Source organism: Musca vetustissima, unplaced genomic scaffold, assembly GCF_032173495.1.
Source record: "Musca vetustissima isolate MV318-11 ecotype Yass unplaced genomic scaffold, APGP_CSIRO_Mvet_v1 utg16112, whole genome shotgun sequence".
In the NCBI taxonomy this organism is placed as follows: domain Eukaryota; kingdom Metazoa; phylum Arthropoda; class Insecta; order Diptera; family Muscidae; genus Musca; species Musca vetustissima.
In genome coordinates, this window is record NW_026874327.1 from 92,476 (window position 1) to 120,257 (window position 27,782).

General features: G+C 33.2%; 5 protein-coding genes across 6 annotated transcripts in view; 2 read left to right on the forward strand and 3 right to left on the reverse strand.

Moving 5' to 3' along the window:
* The window catches only part of LOC133332640 (axin), an 81,095-nt gene extending 54,729 nt beyond the window's left edge, over positions 1 to 26,366 (reverse strand). For both annotated transcript variants that reach the window (XM_061541036.1, XM_061541031.1), the window contains exon 1: positions 26,360 to 26,366. The gene's annotated coding sequence lies outside the window, so the exon portion shown is untranslated. The remainder of the gene's footprint in view (positions 1 to 26,359) is intronic.
* LOC133332672 (ninjurin-1) lies at positions 4,559 to 13,837 on the reverse strand. Its single transcript, XM_061541054.1, has 4 exons — positions 13,796 to 13,837; positions 8,732 to 8,741; positions 4,880 to 5,097; positions 4,559 to 4,781 (listed from the first exon to the last, which is right to left on the reverse strand). The coding sequence occupies exons 1-4, from the start codon at positions 13,835 to 13,837 to the stop codon at positions 4,578 to 4,580; spliced, it is 474 nt and encodes a 157-aa protein (XP_061397038.1). The 3' UTR covers positions 4,559 to 4,577.
* On the reverse strand, positions 17,848 to 21,487 carry LOC133332703 (actin-related protein 1). The gene is made up of 7 exons (XM_061541084.1): positions 21,348 to 21,487; positions 20,437 to 20,501; positions 20,199 to 20,373; positions 18,969 to 19,120; positions 18,599 to 18,908; positions 18,292 to 18,528; positions 17,848 to 18,215 (listed from the first exon to the last, which is right to left on the reverse strand). The coding sequence occupies exons 1-7, from the start codon at positions 21,381 to 21,383 to the stop codon at positions 18,072 to 18,074; spliced, it is 1,119 nt and encodes a 372-aa protein (XP_061397068.1). The 5' UTR covers positions 21,384 to 21,487; the 3' UTR covers positions 17,848 to 18,071.
* LOC133332754 (uncharacterized) lies at positions 20,623 to 21,036 on the forward strand. Its single transcript, XM_061541134.1, has one exon. The coding sequence runs from the start codon at positions 20,623 to 20,625 to the stop codon at positions 21,031 to 21,033; it is 411 nt and encodes a 136-aa protein (XP_061397118.1). The 3' UTR covers positions 21,034 to 21,036.
* On the forward strand, positions 26,319 to 27,782 carry LOC133332683 (suppressor of fused homolog). Its single transcript, XM_061541065.1, has one exon. The coding sequence runs from the start codon at positions 26,319 to 26,321 to the stop codon at positions 27,780 to 27,782; it is 1,464 nt and encodes a 487-aa protein (XP_061397049.1).

Genomic DNA, 27,782 nt, shown 5'->3' on the forward strand with positions numbered 1-27,782 from the left:
AACTTAAACTAAAATAAAAAACCATCCCCTATGCGTGCCGGGAGTAGAACATTTATAAAATTTTGAAATTTGGGCTATATATCTGCTCTTGTAAAATACCAATCGCTTAAAGATAATTAGTATTTGTCTTTCATTGAGCAATTGAAAATTTCGACGTATGCACTTCCGAAGCACATGGCGCTCAAAAATTTCAATTTTTTTTATTATTGTTGGCGAAATGTTAAACCATGTAGAAAAGGCATGCAGGAGTAAATTAGTAATTTCGTTTTTTGGGTAAATATTTGTTATTAAACTATAGTGAAAATGCGCCTTTAACACGAATAGCCATATATAAATTATCTGTAGCATGCTTGTTAGATTTTAGTAATTTATCAAAACTAACACCTAGGTATTTCAGGCTATCCTTAAAATCCTTCCCTTAAATTCTGTACACGTTATGAAATTTCAATAATGCATGAACAGTGGAAATTCCCTTTTTGAATCCAAACTGAGACTGGGATATATAAGAGTCTTGAAAAACATAAATTCATTTTTCCTTAATAATCTTTTCAAAGAGTTTTCCCAAATTTGAAAGTAAGGAAATGGGCCTTAAATTATTAATGTTATTGTTGTCAGGTTTTTTTCCTAATAGTTATAATTTTAGCTATCTTCCACGCTCGGGGGAAAATAACCGTTATTAATACAATTATTAAATATAACTGTTAAATACTCAATGGACTTTAACGGAAGTTTTTTAATGTGCGATGTGTCTCTATTGGGAGGGGAACATTGATAAATGGAAGTAAAATGACCTTTAAGGACTCCTAGTTAATGATTTTTATCCGAAATATTTAGCCCATTAACCGAAATATCATTTAATTTAGATAAGTTTGTAGATATTATTTTACGCCCAATATCCAGGTTTTATTTTTCCAAGTTTTTTTTATTAAAAATATTAGCTTGCTCTAATTCAGCTTGTTCTTTAATAATTATTTTCATCAACTGAATTTGTTTTGATATTAACAAATAGTCCGGATGCTCCCTATCGAGTGTGCGAGAGTAATTTAATTTTTAATTATTTCTTTAAATGATTCGAAGCTATAAATTTTCCTTTAACATCGGAAGAGTGGATCTTAACAACAAAATTTACCGTTGTTACGAACTCGTCTATGAAAGTGTCAATTTCACTGTTTGATAAATTTCAGTCAATTGGGGGAAAATGATTCAATAATACAATATAATTTAAATACACTTGTATTTTTGAAGGAAATAAAGTTATCAGCAATATTTAGTATGAAATCAAATTGTGGGAAAGACAGTTCAAATTTAAGAGGTAAATGAAAAAGTTGGCAAAGTACATGTTGAATAATTTTGATAAGTCTGCTTTTCCACAGGCAGATTTTTATTTGGCAAATACTGAGTTTGTAGGCGAGAGAGGTGCGAGGAAGAAAAACCAAAATTTGCCTGTTCAGAATTTGGCGTACACGCAAATTCTGCTTTGCTCTGTTCGTTGAAAACAATTTTGTTGACATTTCCTTTTGAACCTATTCGCTTTACTGACACACAGCCGGCTTTTGTTTACAAACCTGTTGTTTTAATTTGTGCAAGTGAAATTTAATTTTTAATATTTGCATTTTGTATAATGAAATATATAAAAAATAAATAAAATATTAAAAAAAATCTTTAAAATGCAAACACTTTTGACGTTTTTTTTCTTTCTTTTGTACTTTGATTCGCAAATTTGGCAAAGAAAAATTTGGTAATGGAAAAGCAAGCGAAAATTTCAAAAGAGAAAATAAAAAATTTGCCAAATAAAAATCTGCCTGTGGAAAAGCAGACTAAAAGCAAATTTACATATAACATTTAATTACGATTAAAGGATGAATCAGGGTTTATTTTCTTAATCACGCTGAATTTACCATGATTTATCATACAAATTTAAAACATCGTGCAGCAGGTTTTATTTTAAATCATGATAGAAATCATGATACTACTGAAATGCAACGCGGGTTTTGTACGAAAAAATACAACCCTCTCACAATGTACCAAAATTTGCAACTGTTTCACATGGCGTTTATTTTTAAATTTAACGGTTGACAAATACAAAAATAACAGATCAAAGAAAAATAAAAAAATTATTATAGAATTTTTGTGTTTTAGGTGTTTTTTTTTTATTTACTTTCCAAACGATCAGAGTATTGCAAAAACCTTTCCATTGTGGTAATTCTTCTATTCTTTTTCAAATTGTAAACAAATATTTTTGGCGCAAATTAATGATTTTTCATGTATACTAACAAACATCAGCTGATCGGCATATAGATCATGATTAAAGGTATGTGTAAACAATTAGGGTGTATTTCTGGATTTCGTTAATCGAGTCGATTTAAAATCGTATATGTAAATGTACTTTAACCTAGAAAATTGCAATTAAAGGCGGGTTTAGACTATGCCTTCTAAATCGACTCGATTTATAAATCGAGGTACGAAATCCTAGCTGTTTAGACTAATATTAAAATGAAATGGAGTGGATTTTTTAGCTAATATTTGTTTACGTATACATACACATTTCACTGCTTCTATGATGTCTGTGGCAATTTTTCAATCAGTATTTTCATAATTTTGTTAGAAGTTGTTCTCTATTAGGTCCGAAATGCATAACAACCTTTTTCTTTCTACATTATAGTAATATCTATTATGAATGCAAACAAAAGCTCTGGCTTTTTACTCGATATTTGGTAACAATTGTTGCAAAATGTTACTAAATGTTGTCTGTTTACCCAAAAATCGAGTAAAAGAGAGTCAAGTGAGAGAGCAAGTTTGTTTGAAAGAATTTTATGCAGTAAGATTTTGCAAACTCAGCCATTTTTGGATCAGCTGTTTTATGACCAAACACAAAAATTATTCAAAACATTTTTTTAATTTGAAAAGTTCAATTTGAAATTAGGTTTTATAAAAATTAAAGAAATTGGAAGAAAATTCGTAAGTAATGCAAAGTTTCATTAAATTAGTAATTGATTCTTTATATTTTTAGGCAAGTTCCAGAAATAGGGCAATGCATTTATGCAGGAAGCAGCAGTAATTTGGTGAACATACATAGTATAAATTTGAATACTCAATTTTTTTATTGTCCATTTTATTTTTAATATTAAATGCAATACAAAAAAGTGTTCGTCCTTTGGTTATTTATTTTGGCGTAAATAAAAATTTTCTTGAATCAGCTGTTTACTTGCTGAATCTTACTAAATGTTGTCTGTTTACCTTTCTCAGTATTATCGCAAAAGAGAGCAAAAACGACTTACTCTCTGAACTAAAACTTACTGAGTAAATGTTACTGGAAAAGTAACCAGACACACCTAAAAATAAATTTTCAGCAGTTGACATATTTTTGTCAGGCAATTATTTTGAATATCAACTATTTTAAAGCATACTTTAAGGAGAAACGATTATTTTTTGGGACAAGAGCAGTGTTGTATTTGAAATTATCTCGATTTAGCATAGGATTTAGAGCAAATCGATATATTGCGTGGATTTAATTTTGTGTGGTAAATCGAAGTAATTCGAGCTGGATTTAGCAATTAAATCGACATAATGCACATTATCATGATAAAGGCTACAGTCTAAACGCGCCAGTTGTCTAAACGTACCCTTATAATTTTGAAAAGATTAACCAGTTTCTTAACAGCCGTTCCTATGACCACAATACTTCTGATTGGCTGTTTGTGTGATGATGGTAATTAATTATTATTTAAATTCGTTTTTATATACAAATATTTCTCTCTTTATATTTCTAAAATTGACAAAACATTGTTAATGAATTCAGCACATTTAGATATTTAATCATTATTGTAATTTAATTCTTCTCAATTCCATCTACATTTTTCTGAATATCGGGTATAGCTGGGTCTAGACCGAAATTCATTTTTATAATATCACAGAATAGCGAGAGGAAAATTAAACCATTAATAACGTGATTCAAGGCATCAGCTATGGCACGTTCCGTTTTTCCTTTGTGGATACTGACCAGAGAGACCACCATCAATAAAATTCCGGCCGATATCTGATGATTGGAAATACAAAATAAATAAAAAACACACTTTATTTATTTTAAATTGTTTATTGTTTTACTTAAAATTAATTTGAAAAATTCTCGAGTATGTGAGTGTGTATGTAAATACATACATATGTACTTTTGTGTGGTAGGTATATGTATATTGGAATTTTGATTTTGACATTTTTATGGTTCTTTCTGATGTTGATCCAAAAGACGTAACGGTTGCGATGAGTATTCAATTCCAAAACCTGATATGACCACATTCACTACGGATATAACAAACACAACAACCATGATTATATCGTTTAATATAACTGCGGCAGTTTGATCCGTTTTCCGATTTATGTTCAGACTCCCGATGATGACAAACAGTATACCAACCAGCAGCTGCATTTATTCGAGCCATACATACCCATGCAAATATGTAAAGAGGAAATATCGGAAGAAGAGAAACACAATATAATTTAATTTGGTCAATTAAAGTAGCTGAAATATACATACATATCCATATGTACATAGTATGTATGCGCAGCATTTGCGAACAATTTCAATTGAGTCCACTGAGATAGTCTCCTTGAGAGGGTGGTAGGCGCGAATCAAATGCCGAAATAAACAAATTAATCATGGTCACAATAAATGCAAACCCGGTACGTAAGTGATTGATGACATTCGCCGAATGATGGAATTCCGGCATATGCATGCGGCAATCGCGCATTAAACTCAGTGACAAACTTAGAACACCGGACAGAATCTGAGACGAGAGATACATACATAATATACATATGAGGTACGTATGTATGTACATACTTACAAAACACACAAACACGAATTGAACCGTGCAAACCTTACCTGCAAAATGATCGACAGGCTAATCAGGACCAGCATCAACTTGTAAAACTGATGCTGTTCACCGACTTGTAGAATGTACTTCAGCTGTGATGCATTGGCCGTCAGCAGGGCTATGTCCAACATGCCCTGGGCAATTGTTTTCTTTGTGGCATATCGATTGGCATCCATAGATTTCATCTGAAATGGAAATGTGGAAATTGATGAAGGTGAATACGAATCTTTAAAGGGAGAGAATTCCGTGTAATTCCCTACACTTTTCAAAAATAACGACTTGTGTATATGTCGAAACAATTCAGTAATGAATGGATGAAATTGATATAACATTTTTCTTTCACGATAAAAAATATGAAAAACTAATACACCTATTGAAAATGAGATAGTGTGAGAGATATTGTACATCGAAAGTACATTGTGATATGACAACATCACTTCTGTTAGAGATAAGAAAGTATATAATGTTATATTCGTTTAAAAAATTTCGATAGGTTTTGAGTTCAAGGTAAACATCATAGTGTGAAAAGAAGTAGGCATGGATCATCAGTTATGAGCGGTTTTTCGGATACGAAAAAAATAAGCTGAAAAACAACCTAGAGTTGGTTCTTGTACCACGTGTACTAAAATATCATTTTTGTTTTATGACCGCACATAGACTCCTAGGCGAGATCCCCATATTACAACAATGTGCCCATATTACAACAATTTGTCATTGTTCGCCTGAAAGTTCACTCGATTTTCTACCCATATTGAGTTTACCGATTTTTTATAAAGGTTGTACAGAATATTATATAGTTTTGATAACCCAGTACTCAACAATAAAAAGATAAGCACAGAAATAAAAATTTGTTCACATACCCTATTAACGGGGTTTCTTGGCTATATAATGCAAACTACGCCATCTAGCTTTTAATTCCTGAAACAGGATGCCACATTTTTCATACAAAAAATAAATTTCATATATTTTGTGATGTTTTCATTACATACCTTGAATTATTAACGATTTGAATATTTAATGACCATCTGTGAGAAGGTACCAGGAGTAATTGCCCTATAGACCACATATTCTGTTTCAATGTTGCTTTGGTTAAAACATTACGATGTATAATCAGTGAATCAAATCGGTTACTCCATTCACTTCATGTGTATATTAAAAATATTATGTGCAAAGTTAAAATACTTTTTACGAGAGTTATGGTGTGCAGCAACAACATTTGTAAATCGACTTTAGATTGTATGAAATAGATTTGGTCCAAAGACAACAATATTTTTATGTTTGTATAAATAGGTACAAAGTTTTGATCAAAAAGGATTCGTCGTACTCATTCTTAAAAAATATAATTTTAACGCTGTAGGACACAGTGCGCTTTGCTCTTTGTCTTAGCCAGACTTGCTATTGAAGACCCCATTTCTTCGTCAACAGTGTCTTGTTCTGCAGACCGAAGACCTTGAGCATGCGTTCCGTAGTGAAATCGCCTCCACAACCTATGACGAAGACTGTAGTCTTTTGTAATAGAGGAATTTTTCTTTTCCTCAAAAGCTTAAGTTTGGTTGTCTCATCTATAAATCCAATACTTGCCATTAATTTGCTCAGGGCTTCTATGCTCTTTGATGATTCAAATTCTAGCATTAGAGAGTAACCCCCCCTCATCGCTCGTCTTCCTGATATCAGAGTCAACTTCGGCTTCCTTCGTCAATGGGTTCTCGTGGCAGTATCATTTGACGTTGGTTTGGCTCAGTTTTTTTCTTATAAGTGGCCGACGGGAAGCTCAATTTCTTCTTAGCGGGTTTTGTCACTCATCTGTTTTTTTCGGAGACCTTATCCTCATCGCCTCTTCCGAAGAAGTGGAGGGAAGGTCAGGCATATCCTTGTGAGCCTCTTCCTAGTTGTGAGTTTGACGATGTCTTTACTCACCTCCTCTATCATCTTGTCAGCCTCTTCTTTCTTCCGGCTTTCCATGAAGGTTATGTTTGTCCGATTTTCTTGTTCTGAATTTGAAGTTGAGTCTATCCTGTCTCGGAAGGCTGTGTCGAGATTGTTCAACTCTGCAGTTTCTCAACTCTAATTCGGTGTTGCTCAGTGGCTCAGTGCTTGTAGCTATACCTTCGACAACAGATGCCAAGACACCTACATCTGTAGGGGATTGTTGCTCACGATTGCAGGACTGAGTTATTTAAGCTCTGCACAGTAACTTACTTTTTTCGACATTTTTCAACGTTATCCATTTTTTTTTTGCTTTTTATTTATGGGAACACTCCGCCCGGAAGTTGGGTGATCAAAATATTTCATTACATCAAGCTTTAACTGGTTGTAATAGATTACAGTAAAGTACGGATATAGCGAACTATTAGGGACCGAGCAAATTAGTTCGTTAGATCCGAGGTAAGGCAAAATCTAGGATAAACAGGAATATATATATTCAGTTTCGAAATTTACAGTTTTTGTGTCCTTTTTGACAACGCATAAGCTGCTCCTCATTTCCTTAATTAACATGCAATTTTTGTAAAGGTTGCCAACATTAAGGTATAAATAAACTTTTGTGCAGATTTCCATGGTTATGGATCATATATATTTGTAACAAGTTTGTTATAAATGAAAACTGGAACTGGGACCGGAAAATTAGTTCGTAATAAGAAAATGTGTTCGCTATAGAGAAAGTTCGTTATAAGCGTACTCGACTGTAGTATGATCATCCACCTCCCCCTATCTGCCACCTGGCGAAGCGCCCGTTAGGACACTAACAATTTCCTCTACAACTTTTATATACAATTTACAATGTTTAGACCTGTTGGTTTGTACCAGAAGAAACGGACTTATAAATTCCATCCACTAAAAAAGGGTCAAGTGAAAGGGAGAAAGTATGACAGATCAACAACAAAAAACTTATTGGAGTTTACTGAAAGAATTGTATGCAGTAAACTTTTTCAAATTTATTTATTTCTGAATCAGCTGTTTTATAACCAATCGACAAAAATGATGCGCAAGATATTCAAACATTTTATTTTCCAAAGTGCAGTTTTAAACAGTGTTGTATAATATATTTAGAAAATGAAATACAATTCGCGAATCTAAAGATTATTTTCTGAATCTCACTGAATGTTGTATGTTTACGTTTCTCAGTATTACTGCAAAAGAGAATAAAAAGGGCTTACTCTCTGAAAAAGAACTTAATCAGTAAATGTTTCGTTTGCGTGTGCTGAAGATCGATAGATCTGAAAATTTGAATAAAATCGATTTTTCACTTCGATGATTTTTTGGTGCAAACAAAATTGGTAAATTGTTTTGACCTTAAGACTCTTAAGGTTTAAGAACGATATTTCCACACAAATCATTAAAAATCACAATGTTAATGATATTACAGTGTATATACAGTCATTAGCTACATTAGCTACTGAGGGCGGAATAAAAATTGAGTAAACCTAAGTATTTCCTTTGTTACTTTGCAAATTTTTGTTGTTCAAATGCGTATCACTGTTGCATACAAAGTAGATTTTTCTGACACATCTTCTTTAAAGGATGCATATTTTATAAGTGTAATTAAGCTTCATTTCCAAAGGGGTCATTATTCCATTTGTTGTTGCAGTGGACACATCAATATAAAAAGCATACGGAAATTCCATTATAATTGTTCTGCTTAGTTTTTTTTAGCAAAATATTAATAAGTAATAATGTGGGTAATTTAAATTTCAGCATTTTTGCCGAAACATATAACGTATATACCCTTCACGATTCTATAAGAGAGCCATCTTCTCAAAATGAATTTCCACTTTGTTGGAAAGAGCCGTCTGAGTACAACATTTAAGTTTTCTTTTGGTATTGGTTCTACGTCACACGCCCCTTCTGTTATATAGAATTACCTTGAAATTTCTAAAACGAATAGGAAATAATTACAATACATATTAAAATTGGACATGGGAATTACACACATGATATAAACGTATGTTCCACTACCCCAGTCCATTTCATGTAGCTGTGTTTATTTCCATACCACATACCTAACCACATATATATTTTTGAAAGTTTTCCTTTTATTCTTAACTAACAAAGTTTTTTTTATTAAAAAGACAATCCGCAACGCCAGAAAAAAAGACTTCGAATTGAACTCGTGCTGTAATTAGTTAATTATTTTTGCTTGTGTGAATTTCAAATGTACACACACACAGACATACAAAAACATTCGGCCACAGACTATAATGTATATTGCAAAATTATGAGTATATATAATTACATACATATGTTTGTATGTATGTGCGTGGAAGTGTATATAGTAATAATTTATTTTTGAGTTATGAGATGAATAATATTTTAATGTCCAGGGTGGATTCGAGGAGATTTTTAATGGCCTGAATGCGGGCACGATTGAAAAATTTATAATGAGAATTTGTAAATTATAAGTGAATCTATAAATAATTCTGTAATTAATGGTAATATGTTAATAATCATTTTTGAGTCATGTAAAATGTTTAACAAATTGAAGAATTCTGTTTTTTTTTTAATTTCCACTTGCTAGTAAGGTGTAGAGTTGCACTGAAAAAGCCCAAACACCGGAAAGTCCGATTGGAGTTCGTTCAGGAACACGAAGAAAAGAATGTACATTTTGGTAATCTGTTATTTTTGCTGATAAAAGCAAATCTAACATGTTTGGGTCGAATGGACCAAGTAAGATATGGTACAGGGCGAATAAAGCCATGGACCCTAAGCACACAATTCCAACCGTAAAGGCTTACCGGAAAATGTATTGTTTAAGAATTGCGATTGGGGACAACATTCAAATTTCATGAAGATAATGACCCCAAATAAGTCCCAGATCGTTAGAGAATTGATGCAGATTTATGCTCGTAGGAAGGGTGACATTTCGCAATAAAAATTTTTTTTGCTCTTTTTTGGTTGGTGCATTGAGTTGTGAGTTACAGGGTGTTAAAAATTGAAGTGAACAAAGAGAAAATTCGGTACATTATACGGTTTATCTTTGACAAAGGCGAAAATGCAAGCCAAGCGGCTAAAATTGTGAATGGGGTTTATGGTTTTGCGGATTCCGTTCAGAAATTTTTAATGTTAAATATCGATAAAATCGGAGAAATGATCGAAGTTGGCCGCCATGTTAGCAATCGTAACATCGCCCAGGATCTAATAATCGAACATAACTGTTTTAAACCATAAAAAAATAATGGATTTATTTTCCCCAACTTAATATTAACAATCCGTTTGTTTGTTTCACTGTAAAATTGAAATTGCTTCTGTTTAACAATCATTATTATTTATATTGAATTCACATACATATTGTTCATTTTATTGTATTAATTTTAAGTTGAGATGTTAATGTTCACATATAAAAAGGATAAAATTTAATTCGTTGGTTAATATGCACTTATATCATTTTTATTACGAAAAAAAAAACAAAGTAGGAACTTTTTACCAGGTTAGGTTAAGTTTGGGGATGTGCAGCCACTAATGTGGCTGTAGCACTCTGAGACCCGCCGGTCCATTGTGATCATCCATGTGAGATATGGAGAGATCTGGAGGGGAGAAAGGAGGGATAGAAAAGATAAGAAGCTAACAAGAAGTATTAGGAGTTAGGTGGTAAATTGTTTCGGTGGCTATAGAAATTGAACAGAAAACATATTAAGGGCGAAGGTGGAATTTCCCAACAACTTTAGGTTTCTAATGATGCTGTAGAATAAAGCAGGTTCCATAGTTGAAAAGAAGCTAAGACACGATGGAAAGTGAGCACCCACTAGTCTGTGTCTTATTAAGGTTTTATATGGATTTTTTCTCTCATCGAAGTTACTATAATTTAGTATATCGGATTGCTAGTGAATAAAATTTTTTTTTCCAGAAATTATTTAATTTTGGTTTAAAATGGGGGCAAAATGTCCCGTTTATTTTCCAATATGTTGAAATTCAAACCGAATTTACCAACAAGAGTATCTGTTATTTGAAACGTTATGAACCGCATGAGCAACCTACTAAGACATAATGCATTACCATATTCACAATATAAAGATCTCGACCGTTTAAAAAATTGAATGCACACAACGTGGCGGAGGCTATAAAAAGTTCGTCCCTAGAAACAACGCCTCCTATGATTATGTGCAGTGGTTTGTGTTAGTGCTTGCTTAACGTTGCCATTTTTCTCATGGCACTATCTCTTACTATTCCTATTTTATGTTAATGCCGAGATTGGTTATTAGAATGTCAGGGGGATGCATTTTATGTGGAGGGGAGTTTTAGCCATTTTTCCAAATTCTTTGAAATCCTCTTTCCATGGTTTGCAGGCCAGTAATATGTATAACATGCATGTTTATATGTAATGAAATTGGCCATGAAGAGCTAGGCTGAGAAGATAAAAACTACCTTAACGGAAGAGCTGAACAAGATCTCAAAAATATTTGTTTTCCGATTTTAAATTTTCATGATCTTCATTGGTCTGGTAAATAATTACCAATGCATATTAAGAAAGAGTACATGTCTGGCTCTCGAATTAAAAAATAAGGAAGTTCTTCACCGATTGGCTTTATCCTAGTTCATACGAGAGCTATACACTCCTAGAGAAACGTGTCAACATTTGGAACCGATTGAATTATTAATTTTGAGTTACTGTGCCCGCCATTCATAAAAACACTGGTTCGAGAAAAATGTGTTTAAAGTTGAGAATCACTCTTGCCGTCACTTGATGCTGACACAATAAATCGGCTATATCTTCAAGAGTTGTTGAGATTTTCAATTGAAATTTTGTAGGGGCATTCTTGAGTTAGTGTAGATTCGCATTAAATAAAAAATTGATAATATAGCTAGTATTTAAAAGAACTATTTTATATTCAAAGAAGTATTTCACACGCAATTGATTAAAATTTTTCTTAAGGTATACTAAAATCAATACATGGTTTAGGCTCTTTCTGTAATTTATAATTTATTGAATTTAGACTAAAAACCAGTGAGTGTAGCAGTATAGTCGGACGGGGCCGACCATATGATACCCTACACAACTTCCACGAAAAAAACTTTCTGTGGTTATATATTCTGAGCATGGAAAATATTTCTCAATATTTGCACCCTCTTGACCGACTAGAGGTCAACAAATATTACTAATATTCAGTAAATCCCTTCTAATTACTTATCCAGATTCCCTTATAAGTAGATTGTGTTATGATGTTCGGCTTTCAATTGTGACCTATATATTGACTCGAAAAAACTCAAAAAATTAAGTTTTCGGTCCACCACATCCCACTATTATTATCTGATCACCGAAAATTATAGGCGTTATCCTTGACCATACCTGGATCCTCATGGAAAATTTCAAAGCGATCCGCGCTGTATTTCCACCTCTAGTGTGGTAATGTGTTACTAAGTAATATCTGAGTACGTAAGCACCTGTAAATATTTAAATGTAACTCCAACATCCGAGTACATACGACAATATAATTGGTATCAATTTAAAGGTCAACCACTCCTCTTGGATATATTATGAACTTCTTGGTTCTATGCCATTCAGGAGTAAATATATACACTATAGAATAAAAATTTTGTCATGTTTCACACAAAAGTAAGGGTTCATTTGACCCGCTAAATATTGACCGATCTTTATCAAAACAGGCATGCTTATTCTTTGGCCCAATCCCCTACTCCATGTAGAAATTCGCGATGTTTGGGCCAGAAAATCAGACAAAAATTTAGTTTTTGGTTCATTTCATCCCCTAAATATTAACCGATCTTTAACAAAAACAATAGGGATCTTCATTGGCCAGAACCCATCCTACATGCAAAAATTCGTGAAGATTGGTCCATAACTGTGGCCTGTATCGTGTTTACAAATTATATAGGTCGACTCAGCTAGTCGAGATATGACGATCTGTATGCTTAAAGGTAGGTTCGCGGCGTTACGAACTCTTGGGGCTGCACAAAGCTATAATACCCTGACAACATAATTGTGTAGGGCATAATTATGTGTTAATTCGTGCGGTGAAAAGAAATATCCTCGGGGGACAAACATTGGAACTAACGATAATAAATTCAGAGAATTAATTATTAAGAAAATAAGAACGCAAAATGTATTATGTATGTCAAATATACACGCAAATTTGAACTTTCTGAACTTTATACAACTTTATACAAAGTCGAGTCAGCATTAATTCTTTTTTTAAGCAAACTTTGTAAAACATTTTGGATTTTTTCCACACGAGATATATGGGAGTTGCAGTAGGGCGTATTCAAGTTTAGATCTGACATGGGCTGTATAAACAATGTTTGTGGTATCAAGATCAGAAAATTCTGCACAAATTCTTTTTACAAATGCAAATACATTGAAGGCCTCAAAAATTATGTGGAACAAAATACAAAGACGTAACAAACAGTACACCTAAATCTCGGATAGTATTTGACCGATAACTGACTGACATCATAACATTTGTAAGGCCTCCTAATCGAATAGCCCAGCTAATAAACAAACTCCGCTACTGTGTTGGTTTTATTTTTAGTGTATCTTTTCTCTTAAACCGAAATAAAAAACTAGATCATAAAGTAATTTTGCAATTTTTATTAACCACAACAACATATAAACTACAGTACATTAGGAATATACATATTTTGAGAGGAAATATAATAAATAAATTTCATCGGGTAAATAAACTATTGTGTACACAAAAATTATTATTTTTTTAAAAAGGCCTACACCTGATTAAGCTGAGTATGAAAGATTTACTTCTGACACTTAAAAAATGTTAAAAAAGTGGTACTCCTATTGTGCATATGCTCTGTCGGACATGTGTCCGTTGTAGAAACTTTAATTTTGTTTTTATATCTCCATCTTAAAATTCGAGTTTAATTTCATTTGTTGATATTTTTATTCATTGTTTTGGTGGTGGTGATTGTGAAATCGCGTATGAAACTAAATTTGAAACATGATAACTTTGTTTTTGGCTTACCTCAGTGTCATTGTTCAAAGCATTCGCAATAGCCTGAGCCATCTTCTCGTCCGTTGTTTGTTATACCTCAAATACTCAGATTCTATTCCGTTGCTTTTCATTCAAATCGTCAAAATAACAATTCCAAAATTGTTTGTTGTTCAATGTATTCCAGTATTCGAATTTGGAATCAATGCAATTAACTATTAGACAAACTTAGACAACTATGTGTCCAATCATGTAATAGGATGTTTTGTTCCGTTCTATGTGATATAGTAGATAAAACCATGAAATTTAACTAAACAATTGAAAGAAATTATCTTCTTTGTTTACTTGCTATGTACATACACATATGTATGTATATATATATTGTTATTATTGTTCGTTGCTATGACAACTTGGGTATTTTTTGTTAACGTTTTTTTTGCGCGCCGCGTTTTTTTTTTCATGCAACACAACTTGACGCTTTAACAACCCGACATTAACTGAAAAAAATTACTAAAGAGCAGTGCCATTACTGTGTACCTAGGAGTGTGAGCAATGTTTGAGCCATTCATTCCGTTGGTTTTGTTGTGTCGTTTTTTTGTTCACGAAGATATCATTTCGTGCAATTCAGAATTCAGATACAAAGATGAGTTTTAAAATTTTTTCAATATCTCGGCATAGCATTCATCCGACGGATGTTGAAGACTTCGCAATGACTAATAATAGGGTGTTAAATTAAGTACTACAAATTAAATTTATTTTTAATTATATTGAAATAGAGTAAGTAAAAATATCGTTAAGTTCGGTTGGGCTGAACATAACACTGTGCAACACAAAAAATAATTACCGGGAAATTCCAACAGATTATGAAAGAGGGGCTAATAAAAAGAAGACACGTGTATCGGCGTTTTGAATGTTTACGTCGGGAGGTAACCTAAAAAGGGGGGACAATATTCCCCCTTTTCTAGAATTTTTGTAATTTTCGAATTATGATTTCATGAAATCCTTGCATTTTAGGTATATAGTGTCTTCGGCAATATTACTGACAAAAAATATCGGGGAATATTTTGCTATGAAACTTTAACCCTCAACCGACTCATTAAAGGGGTCTTTTCGGTCCCCGTATTTTTTTCGACAAAGTGCATTAAAGTAACATGAAACTTAATTTTAGGTATATAATGTTAAAGAATAAAATATTCTACGTCAAATTCCACTTCAAACCTCAGAAGAAACTATATATTTATATTCAATAGTTTTTAAGAAATTTGCATTATAAAATTAACTGAAGTCTACAAAAAATTGTTGTTATTATATAATATTTTATAATGTAAATTTCTTAAAAACTATTGAATATAAATATTTAGTTACTTCTGAGACTTGAAGTGGATTTTGACGTAGAATATTTTGTTCTTTGACATTATATACCAAAATTTAAGTTTCATGTTACTTTAATGCACTCTGTCGAAAAAAATACTGGGAAATGTCTTTGACAAAAAATACAAGAACATTTTGATTTTTTGGTTCAAAATGTATGACTATATATTCGGTATATACATTATATATACAGATTTCTCTTGTTCAGTGACTTATGCTAAAAATTGATGGAGAATATTTTTGTCCCTTATACTATCCTCCAAAAACGACATCTTGTGGGAAAAATTGGTAAAAACTAGTAATAAGTACAATATTAACCCTAAAATGAGTTTTTGTTTTTTAAGATTTTTGACGTTTAGGCTGATTTTTGAGTTTTAGTCTATTCTGAGACTTATAGTAAAACTTTATGGCGAACATTTCTGTAGAATATTCTGAGCAGCTTTAACCCAGTTTTGAATGAGTTTTCAATCACTCCTGGAAAAGGGGACCGAAAAGACCCCTTTAATGAGTCGGTTGAGGGTAAAAGTTGTATAGCAAAATATTCCCCGATATTTTTTGTCACTAATATTGCCGAAGTCACTATATACCTAAAATGCAAGGATTTCATGAAATCATAATTCGAAAATTATAAAAATTCTAGAAAAGGGGGAATATTGTCCCCCGTAAACTTTCAAAACGCCGATACACGTGTCTTCTTTTTTTTTAGCCCCTCGTTCATAATCTGGTGGAATTTCCCGGCAATTATCAAAAAATTCAAATTTGGTCTACGATCCGAAGCGATCTGAGTCTTACGTCTGTCACCTCAGCCCGTTGTGCAAAAGCAATAGGGTTTCTATAACAACAACAATATTTGATTAAAACCTAAATAAAACAGCGTTTTCATTCTTCGGGTCACGTTTATAAATTTCAGTTGTGTACCCTGACCCCCGTGAGCTTACCTCAGCAAATCGGAAGGAATTTGTGTCTTTACAACATAAGGATTCTTTAATATATAACACATTTAATATAAACCCTTACTATTGAACAAAATAGATAACGAACAATTAAGACTGATTGACTTACGCCTTTAAACTATGCAACAGAAAATTCAGTTTAACAAACCATATTTAAATAGTCTTATACGATATTCAACAAATAATGGGTTTTTGGCTTGGCTGTGAAACACGTTGCCCGATATTTATATAAACATATCGATATATATAGGAGGCGATGCAAATGTTTTTTTGTTTTTATCCGATAAAATTGAAATTTTACACTTAACATGCTACATGTGTTGTCTTTCCATGTATCAGTTTGAAAATAATATTATTCTAACAATTTAAGAGATATTTGAGAAAATATTTGAAATTCCATAAAAAGTGATTTAAAAAAATGCAGGTAATGTGGTATACAACATGAAGTTAATGTGGTATAGTACAATTTTCACTTCCAATTGATATCTTATATAATTTATTGTTTTTAATGAATGCGAATTAGCTCCAGATTTATGTCTGTTAAGATTTTTAACGGATACGTTCAGTGCAACTTTAATTTTTATTATATAATAATGTCTAGGCATGGCAATATTTAATTTTTGTACGGAGAAGTTGTTAAAACTCATATCCATTGTTTTTCATCCTTGTGATTCATGGCAGACTCTCGTAGAGTACAAATGTTTCAAATAGTAATGAGATTTTGTCTTGTACTGTCTTTTTTTCATGCAGACTCAAGGTATACCACATTACCTGCAGTTGTGTTTACTGAAGAAATGGCTAGTTTTTTTCCTAAATTGGTGATTGTGTGGTGCAATCGCGCATATTATTTGATTTTTAGTTCATACTAATTATTTTAATGCTTTAGTAATAACGATTGAATTACATCCGTAAAACAAAAAAAAATTAAACTTCAACCGAAAAAAAGTCAATTTCATGAAAAATTTAATTTTTGCTACTGATTCTCAGCGTGATTTAAATAAATTAAACAGATCATTGCTATCTTATTTTTTTGAGAACAGCAAACTATAGAACATGTTTCAGTTTTTCTAAAATTTTCAGTTTACAAAAAAGTGACTATACCACATTACCAACCTATACCACATTTGCATCACTTCCTCTATATATGATTGCAACAAATCTCCCTTGAAAGGATTGAAGGCGCGTTTAGACTACATATATCTTTTATCGCGATAAGGTGCATTATGTCAAGCTGAATTTACCTCGATTTATCATACAAAATAAAAACCACTCATTATCTCGATTTGTTCTAAATCCTATGCTAAATCGAGATAATTTCAATTGCAACCCTCAAAATATGGTAAAATACAAAATAGTTGCCCAACAAAAATATGACGGCTGCTGAAAAATAGATTTTATAATGAATTTGAAACAACGGCGAAATGTAATCGATATCCTATGCGGCTATACCGAATTGAAAGACTTCGATCGAAACAATTCGATACCGCCTGTAATAATTTGCCTCCCGATTTCAGGTAATTTCCATTGCAATAACCAAAATTTTCTGATGTTACCGATGTATAAACACCAAAATCCATTAGTTCTTAATATTTATTTTTCCCATTTTCAATATTATCTATTTCACTTGATAACGGCATAGATGAGAGAGATATGATAAGTAGGTTTAAACAGAATTTATAAAGCGAATTTCTATATTCTCGAAACGCATTGTGTTTTAGCATTCCCCACATTCTCAGGCGGTAGCAGGCAGCGGCGATTCCGTTTTAATACTTGAACATATTAAATGTCTTTATTAGTCACACATAATAAATCCTTTTGAGTTGGATAACTTTTTAATGACTTTAGAATACAAGTTGGTAAGTAATTTTACGCCTAACGTATGTCTTAAACACGCAAAAATAAATTACAAATACAGTTTGTGAATATTTTTAGGAAATTAAAAAAATACAAGCATTTTACAATAAATAATGACGAGTAGAATTGCTCTAGAAAGTCTTTTTATGCACAGCACGATGGCCCTCCTCTTCGTACTCTCTCTTTGAGATCCACATTTTCTTGAAGGTATCCAGTGATGCTAAAATAGAGCCACCCATCCACGTAGAGTACAAACGTTCCTGTGGAGCTGCAATCTGCGAAAAAGTGAAATCAAAAATTTTACATTTTTTATACGTTTTTTTTTTGGCCTAATGTTGTTATGTAGCTTACTCTGATTTTTAGATCCTTTGCCGAATGTTTCCTTAATTCAGATAACAGGCGATCACCAAATCCTTTGAACAATGTTGAACCGCCTGACAAGACAATGTTTTGATAGAGGAATTTTCTGAGATCCATGTCAGACTTTTCAATGGCGTACATCAAAACGTCATGAATACCCTCGCATTCTTCACCCAGTAAATCTGGTCTGAATAGAACTTCGGGCGCTCTAAAGCGGGCTTGTCCAACCTAAATAGGATTGATTGTAAATATCAGTTAAGTTTTCGATTGTCATTATTTTTATGAAATTTGAATTTACCTCTAGTGTTTTGCCATCGGGTAGTTTATAGGAGAATTTTTCAGTGTCCACCGTTTCTTCCTTTTGAGGATTTGTTGCCAAGTAGCACACCTTCTCCTTGATAGAACGGACAATTTCAAATTCGGCTGTAGAGCGGAAATTAAATCCTTCCTTGCGTAGAAGAGTCTTGAGATATCGCGAAACATCTCGCCCGGCAATATCTACACGCATAATGCTGTGAGGCATAGCAAAACCTTCGTAAATTGGTACTGCATGTGTAACACCATCACCTGAGTCAAGAACAACACCGGTTACGCGACCAGTGGCATACCTTGAAATTGAGAGTGTCAAAATTAAAACCAGCCAGCTGAGGAATTTTTACTTTACTTACAGACTTAGTACGGCTTGCATTGAAACGAAGAGAGCGGGTGCATTAATACCCTCAAAAAAGAATTCAGCAGCTTTTTCACGATTCCTGCGTGGATTTAAAGGAGCCTCCGTCAACAATACTGGATGTTCATCGGTACATGTCGATAGTTGTTCCTGTAGAGGAATTGGAAAATAAAAAAAAAAACAAAACCTTAGTTCGTGAGGAAAACCCGAAAAACTACAAAGAACAATAAAGGGTAATGTAAATAATAATGTTTGTTATTTAAATTCTTTATGACAATAAAATGCACGGTTTAATGGAGATTTTGGTCAGATTGATTCCAGATGGGGTAACTTTTGACATATGCGCAATTACTGCAATTTAAATTTTCAAAGAATTTATAGTATAATTATAACAAGGTAGGGCATAGCTACCAACTGATAACAATTTTTTCCTCAAGATGGTATGTTTTTTTTTTAATGATTTTTAACCGCTTTCGTCTGGAAGGAATTACATGTTACAGATGAAACAAATAATTCATGGTATTCCCTACTGGATTATGGGAAATAATAGCCTTTAATTTATGTTTGTCGTTTTGGAACAAGTTGATTTTAAAGGCTCATCTTTTTCAAAATTGTTTTATCAGCTGCATGTCTCGTCTGATCACGAAAATATATGACTTCCTTGGGAGAAGTTCATACTTCCTGAGATATGGATCTCTGAGGTTCCGAATTTCCTATACTCACAACTTCGTCATTTAGGGGCCGATGATAGTAATATTAGTATGGTTCTAAAGCGTATACATTATATTTTCGCTTAAATTCGTTTTAATAAAAAATTATGGAAAATATTCCCCACTCCTTTCCAAACAATTTTTAATATATTTCTTCCATTTATGCGTTCGTAATGGACGGAAAAAGTTATAGATGTTATCTATTTTATCTATTTTATTCGTTATCCAAAGCATCGTTATCCAGATGTTTTTTGCGTCCATCCCTTGTCAATCTTATTTGTAAATATTTGGATCAGTTCTTTTCCGAGTATCTCGAACCAAATGATAGATCGATTTAAATTATTCAATTGTAGAGTCAAAGAAATTCTAAGTTCGTAGTATTTTTTGAATAAGTATGGGATACAATACAATCTAAAATGGTTTATATCGTAGAAAGATATAAATGTAAACAAATGTCGATTCTGTAAAGTCGCTGTCACAAGATAAAAAATAATATAATTACCATAACATGAACATACTTTGCTATAAATGTATCCCCAAATGTGTTCCATGTCATTCCAATCGGTAACAATACCATGCTCCATAGGATAACGTATGCTTAATAGACCTCGGTGTTCCTCTGCTTTTGGTCCGACGAAGAGATCACCTTCTAGCGCACCTGCCATAACACGAACATGTTTGGGGCGACCAACACTAAAAAGGAAGAAAGAAGAATATGTGAATAAAAAATAAATTTTCTTTACACCAACTACTCACTAATTGGGAAATCGGCACTTTGGTATATGCTCTCCGGCAAAACCTGCTTTGATCATACCAGAACCCTAAAAAAACAAATTTTGTCAATCAAAATCAAATCTAATTGAAAAGATAGAAAATATAAAAATTAGAAAGTTGCTTTTTCTCTTTTTACTAATTGGTCAATTATTGTGTGTCACATTCAAGATGAAGTTTATTAAAACTCCCGAGGTTGATATGCTACGAGTCGCAAAGAGTTCTGAAAATCAAAGAAAATCGCTTAGAGGATTTGCTCCGGCAATTGGATTGTCCGTGGTAGATTATGGACGTGTAAATGATATTGATCAATTCTACATCGATTGCCAAAATTTCAGAGATTATTATCGAGATCCATATAATAAATTACCAAGACCCGTCGTTTTTAAGAAACATTATGGAAAATGCGGCCTTCGGACAAGAGATAAATGCAGCGAATTACTAATGCTACCATTACAATGGGTGCGTGAAACCCAACCAGTCATTTACCCAATAAATTATGGCAGACAATTGCATCTAAATGAGGGCATAAACATGACTGGTCAATATGATTGGACATCTTGTATTAAATATAAACGTTAAACGAAAAACTCAATACACAAACATTTTCATATTTTGTAGAACCCTTTAAGCCTGGTTTTTATTTTGGAAATTCAACCACCCAAAGGTTTAGTCATCATCGCATTCGTTGTTTTTGTTGTTGGTAGACTTATTAGGATTGTTGCTATTAGTGTTTCAACTACCAACAGATTTTCGGATGGATGGAAGAGAGGGCCAGCGCGGCAGTAAGGCAGGTGATGTCACTACTACTCATTCGCACCGCACCTTGTATTAGGGCTTTTCAGCATATTCCCGATTATTTTCACTCGCCAATGGGGCGAAAAACAAGAACTTACATTATCAATAACCACGGGCTGATTGTAGGGCTCCATTTTTGTGCGTTTCGAGTATTAATTTATTTAAATCTGCTTAGAAAAAAGACTGAGTTTGGCTAAAACGATTCTGTTCCGCAATAATTTTTTTGCAAACTCGAATATAGGGATAAGTAAATCGACTTTCGACTAATCGATTAATCGACTTTTTGTAGACGAAAGTCTAAAAATCGAAGTCGACTTTTGAGTGCACAAAATCGATTTTCTGTTGTGGCTTTTCGATTTTTGCTTTCTTATACCATGTTCTGACAAGCACTCGAACAACGTAGTTCGCTCTCAGAATTACCTACATGAATTAACCCGTTCATACAACACTATTCTTAATTCATGTCATCACAATTTGTTTTTTCAAACTTGGTGTTTCTTCTTCTACACTGAAATTTCAACTTATTAGTGTTCATTACATACCTACAAATTTAAATAGAACAAATTATCCAATCCATAGTTATATATTTTTAATTCATGTTTTTAATTTTTTTCTGAAAATTTTGTTTTTAATACATTTTTATATTTTCTCAATTCATATGTCACATATCAAAAAAATTTCATATCTTTTTATTTATGCGCTAATTAGAACAAAATGAAAAGAAATAAATATCGAAATAAGTAGGTAACTATATATACTTCCTAATCATTATTAATATTATTTCAGTAATTATTTCTTAATACAGGGTCGAACAACGCCCGTCTGTACATGGCGTTAATACTTTCGTTTTGTTGTAAAAGACCGAGACAATTTTGTTCTGCAATAATTTTGCAAACTCGAATATAGGGATAAGTAAATCGACTTTCGACTATTCGATTAATCGACTTTTTTGTATTGAAAAGTCTAAAGCAGTGTACACACTATAATTTTCGACTGTTAACCTTTTTATCCACTACTGACTGTCCAACAACCACAAATATTTTTGTGGTGGTTTTTTTAGGCAAGAGTGCCATTCAAAATGCATTAAAGTCGAAGTCGACTTTTGATCTATGAGGAAATCGTAAAGTCGACTTTTCAAGATCGACTATTGATTTTATTAATAAATACTTGGTTTATTATCACAAAGCCCAAACTGTCAAAAATTATAGATTCTAGAACTTTGATTTATTGGTTGACAACTGTTCACATACAAAATCAAACTTTTAGTCGATTTTGCATAGTCGGTACATTATACATCATGCCGTACAGCATTTATGATAGAATGTGTATTTTTTAAGTTTATTTATGTATGTGTGACACACACAATGCATAACGAATATCAAAATCTTGTGTATTTTATTTATTTTCAAAGCTGAGAGTAAATAATTTTGAGTACATATTGTTACGAATATAACTTTAGATTTAAGTTAATTCAGATGAATTCCGTTAATTTAAGAATTTGAATTGTAACGTAAATTTCTACTACGCAGTTTATTCGAATAACTTTACAACAACAACTACTGTATAGATTTTTCTACATCTTTCCATTTCCTCTTTCATTGTCTATTTTGTTGTTGACGTACAATTCTTGTTAAACGTTATCATTGATGATCGCTTAATTCCTCTTTCTTTGTTACTCCCTCGCCTGTATATGTGTTGTTGTTATTGTTTACTAACTGTAAGGTTGTATGTGTTTGTTGCATTGGTAGATTGTTCAAATGCTACCAGATTGTTCGTAATCTAGATGTTACCAGATCGTCTAGAAACTTCTGTAGCGACAGGCAAGATTCATATAAATAGAGGAAATGGCAAGGCAGTTAGTCAGTTGTGAATCAGATCGCGAATTGAAACCGTCAAATAACGTAAAGCTGTAAAGTAACGTGCAAAGTAAAGTTGTGTCAATAAAATCACTGTAATAATCGTAATCAGAAAGAACCCGCGTTTTATTTAGTACGAACTGTACTGGGAAATAAAACAACGTCTACACGGGATTAAGTAAAATCCAAGAACGTAACAATATATTAAATTTGTGACGAAATAAAAAAATTACTGAATTTACGACTCAAAATGTGATTTTTTGGACAAAAATCATTTTTTTGAAATAATGATTGAAGAGTTTGCCACACACTAGTCAATCACACACGTATACAAAGGGGTTCATCGGCATTACGGAATGTGTATAGTGTGTGGGGCCCTTTAAAAATAGACTTCTTAGTCATAGGCAAAAACAACGAAACAAAACAGAATTGCGAAGTACAAGTATGTCTGTACCCCCTTTTATTCCTCTCAACTCCTTCGCCCATAAACTCAATTTACTTTACCACAAAATTTGCCCGTGTGACTACTGACATAGGTAGCAAGCAGACACCCAAAAATATTCCAATACACTAGTCGTCCCGATTTGCGTCCTTTCGAGCTGCGTCGCTTTTCAAAAACCAGAATATTCGATTTGCGTCGTGCAATTTCATGTTGCGTCGGTCCGAGCTACATTGTGGATTACTATTTTTTGCATTTCCAGTGCTTGATTCAGCATCTTTTCTGTCGTTTAGCATACTTGAATACCAAGGTTTGCAACTTTGCATATATATATATATATGTAAAGATTTAAAAAGGAAGAAAAATAATTTACAAACATTTTTTGTTGTTGTTTTTTGTGATCAAAGAAAAGTCCTTATTTTTAATGGCGGGCATGATAACTCCTAACTGGAACATCGGAATCCGAAAATTCCAACGGTTTTAGAAATAGTACATGTCTGGCTCATGTATGAACTATTGACTTCGTACAACAATTAACAACATGGCGGAACTTTGAATTTTTTTTTTTTTTTTTGGAAAATCGCCTATTTGTGGTCTACTAAGTTAAAAAATAAGATAAGGAAGATCTTCGCCGATTGGCTTTATCCTAGTTCATACGAGAGCTATAAACTCCCAGAGAAATGTGTCAAAATTTGGAACCGATTGGATTATTAGTATTTGAGTTATCGTGCCCGCCATTTGTAAAACACTGATTCGAGAAAAATGCGTTTAAAGTTTGTGAATCACTCTTAAGGGCTAAGCAGAATGCTCGCGTTGAGCCATCCGTTGCGTTATGTGTTATCGAAAATACAACAACCACAAGGAAACGATAACACAAACGCTCGAAGTTGTTGTGCGCTGCGCTTCGGAGTTAAATATATTTTAACTTTTTGCGTGCGTTAACGCGATAACAAAAAAACGCTTAACGCGAACATTCTGTTTAGCCCTTCACCGTCACTTGATGCTGACACAATAAATCGGCTATATCTTCAAGAGTTCTTGAGATTTTCAATTGAAATTTTGTAGAGACATTCTAGAATTAGAGTAGATTCGAGTTGAATAACTAAAAAGCAACTATGTACGTGGTGGCTTCTTCTGCCAAAATCCAAAGGGAATACCATAAAATGTTTTTTCATCCATAACAAAGTAATTACTTCCAGACCATGGCATAATTACAGAAGGTAGTCTCATTTGAGAAATTAGTAATGGCAACCCTTTTTAATTTAGAACTCATCTATCAATTTCAAATTGTTTGAAAAATAATTTTTCATAAAATATTATGCATGTCGAATGGCATATTTTTTAAAAAATATAAAAATGTATACTTTCTGTAAATAAATATCTCCGTTTTTAATAATATTGCTCTTAAGATATAACTAAAAATGTTACAAAATGTCAATCTCTCAATGTCCCTCTTTTTTGGCCAGTTCCTTTTATTTTTCAAGATCCACTAGAAACACCAATCTAACAATTCCAAGATTGGACGTTCACATGGATAGATCATTTCTTGTTTATTCAATACACTACCTAACAACTTAAAAATGTTTAATGTAACCATTTCATCATACCGAAATAAGCTTCTTGTCTCATTTCAAGAAGCAGTAGAATAATATTCTATGCTATTTGTATCTACCTTAAAAAATACTTATATTTAGAGGCAGTAATTGTCGCTGATATTATAGTTTGGGAGTAGTTCTTCTTTCTTCTTTTAGGAGTAGTTCTTCCCTTGTGAAGTGTCATACGTGTATTTTTTCCTAATTAGATATTATTTACTTTTAAGTTCTAATAATTTAAATGTTAATTTCCAAATTTAATATTCGAAGCATGTTGTAATAATTTATTGGCCCCTTAGGCTTTTCATTACAAAATAAAGATTTAATAATAAAAATAATATATTTATAGATTATAGAGGCTGAAAACTTCAAGATCATTTCAATAATCATTTTGTAATTATGACATGCTTCCAGACGAACGTGTTGAAAACATAATTTTCATTGCAATTAAATTTGAATATATTTCAATTTACTTGACATAGTATTCAAAACAATACACACACATACCCTACCTTGTAATAATTATGCCATGGTTTCGTCGTAAATCACTCGAATTGGTTTGTCTAGAATTTTACAAAAAAGGGCTGTTATTTCTCTTTTACAAGAGGCAATCATATAAATTACTTGCTACACTGTGCTTGTCAGTCCGAAGTAGATCCAATTATCTGACTGCGTTACATTCAGTCAAGTGATCGCCGCATAAAACATACTTATATATATCAAATTCCAATAAAAATTAAGTTAAAATCTTATTTTTTATTTTTAAAATTCGAGAGACAGTGTAAATGAACTTAGTTTATTTTATTAAATGCGTTACAAACCTCAATTTTTAAATTAGGAAAAGCAGCTGATGCTTTTACATCAGCAACGCCGTCACACATAACATTTCAGTATGGCTCCGGTTCTCTGACTGCAGCTGCTGTGTGTGTATGTGTGTAAACAACACGGTTTCCACCTAGTCTCCCGCCCACATCATTCGTAAACTTTCTGTTATTCATTTTGGGTTTATCTTTATCGGTCATTTTGTCTTCTCCTCCCATTCGTTAGCAGGTGGAACGTTTTTCAATTTTTCTTCAGACGACGTTGTGTCTCGATCGATCTCTTTTTAATTTGAAATAATTTAAATAATTGTGCGCTATTTACTTATGTCAAGTTGTCTTCCATTATAATTGGGTTTTCAAAATGGCATCAGCCCCAAATCAGCATAACATTGGTGCTACTACACCAAGATGTCCGCCACCAGCCGGTTTGAAAGCTCTTATTGACAAATTGCTGGAGCATTATCCTGATCAACCAAATCCCCTGCAAGTTACAACAGTATTAAAATATTGGCTCGGTGGACAAGACCCATTGGACTATATTAGCATGTTCAGTAATCGTGGCGATCCCGAAAAGAAGATTCCTCCGCATTGGTTCTATGTTAGTTTTGGACTGAGTGATTTACATGGCGATGGACGAGTTCATGTGCTGGACAGTGAAGACAGTGAGATACAATCAAGATCTGGTATGGGCTTTGAATTGACATTTCGTCTGCTAAAAACGAATGAAGAACTTAAAGAGGAGGAAGAAAACCCTGGAAAGCGAATTAGACCGCCCACTTGGCCTGCAAATCTCATGCAAAATCTGGCTCGGTATTGTTTCCGGACTGGAAATCGACTCTGTTTCGGAGATAATATACCATGGCGGAAAGGCTTGGACGATAGATTTGATACGCCACTGCAAAATATTTTAATTGCAGAAGATCCCCAGCTGAAATCAATGATCACACCGTTTGGCAGCGTCGATTTCTGCCAAATTGTTGGTGTAACATATGAGGAGTTGGAACAAGCTGCGCGATGGAATGGTCGTGGTGTATTGAATTATCTGAAGCAAGACATACAAACTGGCGGGGAGTGGTGGGTAACCAACATAGATCGAACTCTTAGCGTATTCGACATTTTCCCCGATCGTTTAGTTGCTCTTGAGGAGGAGTTAGAAAGAGATGGCTCGGATCTAGCGGGAGTTAATGCAGAATTTACATTCAGAGAAATACCTAGACCTAGGACACGAAATACGCAAACCAATGCAGAAGATCCAGAAGATGGGCAAGAGCTAAACACATTAATGGATTCGATGACACTGAAGGAAGAGATAAAATGTAAAGAAGAAGACTTAGGGGAAATGAACACTGAACCTTCTAATTTGGCGTTTCCTGTATCTATGTCCCTGAGTGGCAGTTCTTTGCACAACTCCTGTCCCATTGATGACCAGCCAGAGGCTCCCGATTCTGTTACACTCGACGGCATAGAGTTACAAATCGCTCCATATGCAGCTAAATTTCTGTTGTTGGCAATTAAAGATCGGATACGTCATGGTCGACACTTTACCTTTAAAGCTCAGCATTTGGCACTGACGTTTGTAGCAGAGTCGGTGACAGGAGCCGGTGTAACTAAAGAAGCACCTTATGGAGTTATTGGATATTGGATTCAGGTGTTAATAACCGATGACTTGGTGCCACGTATGATTGAAGATTTCAAGAATGCAAATCTGGACAGAATAAGTCAGCTCGGGGAACGGCGGGAATTTGAATGGCCCGATAAATTTTTAAAAGTAGTTATTGATCATCCTCATGGTTATATGCTACCTCCGCCTCCAATGAGTTTTTAG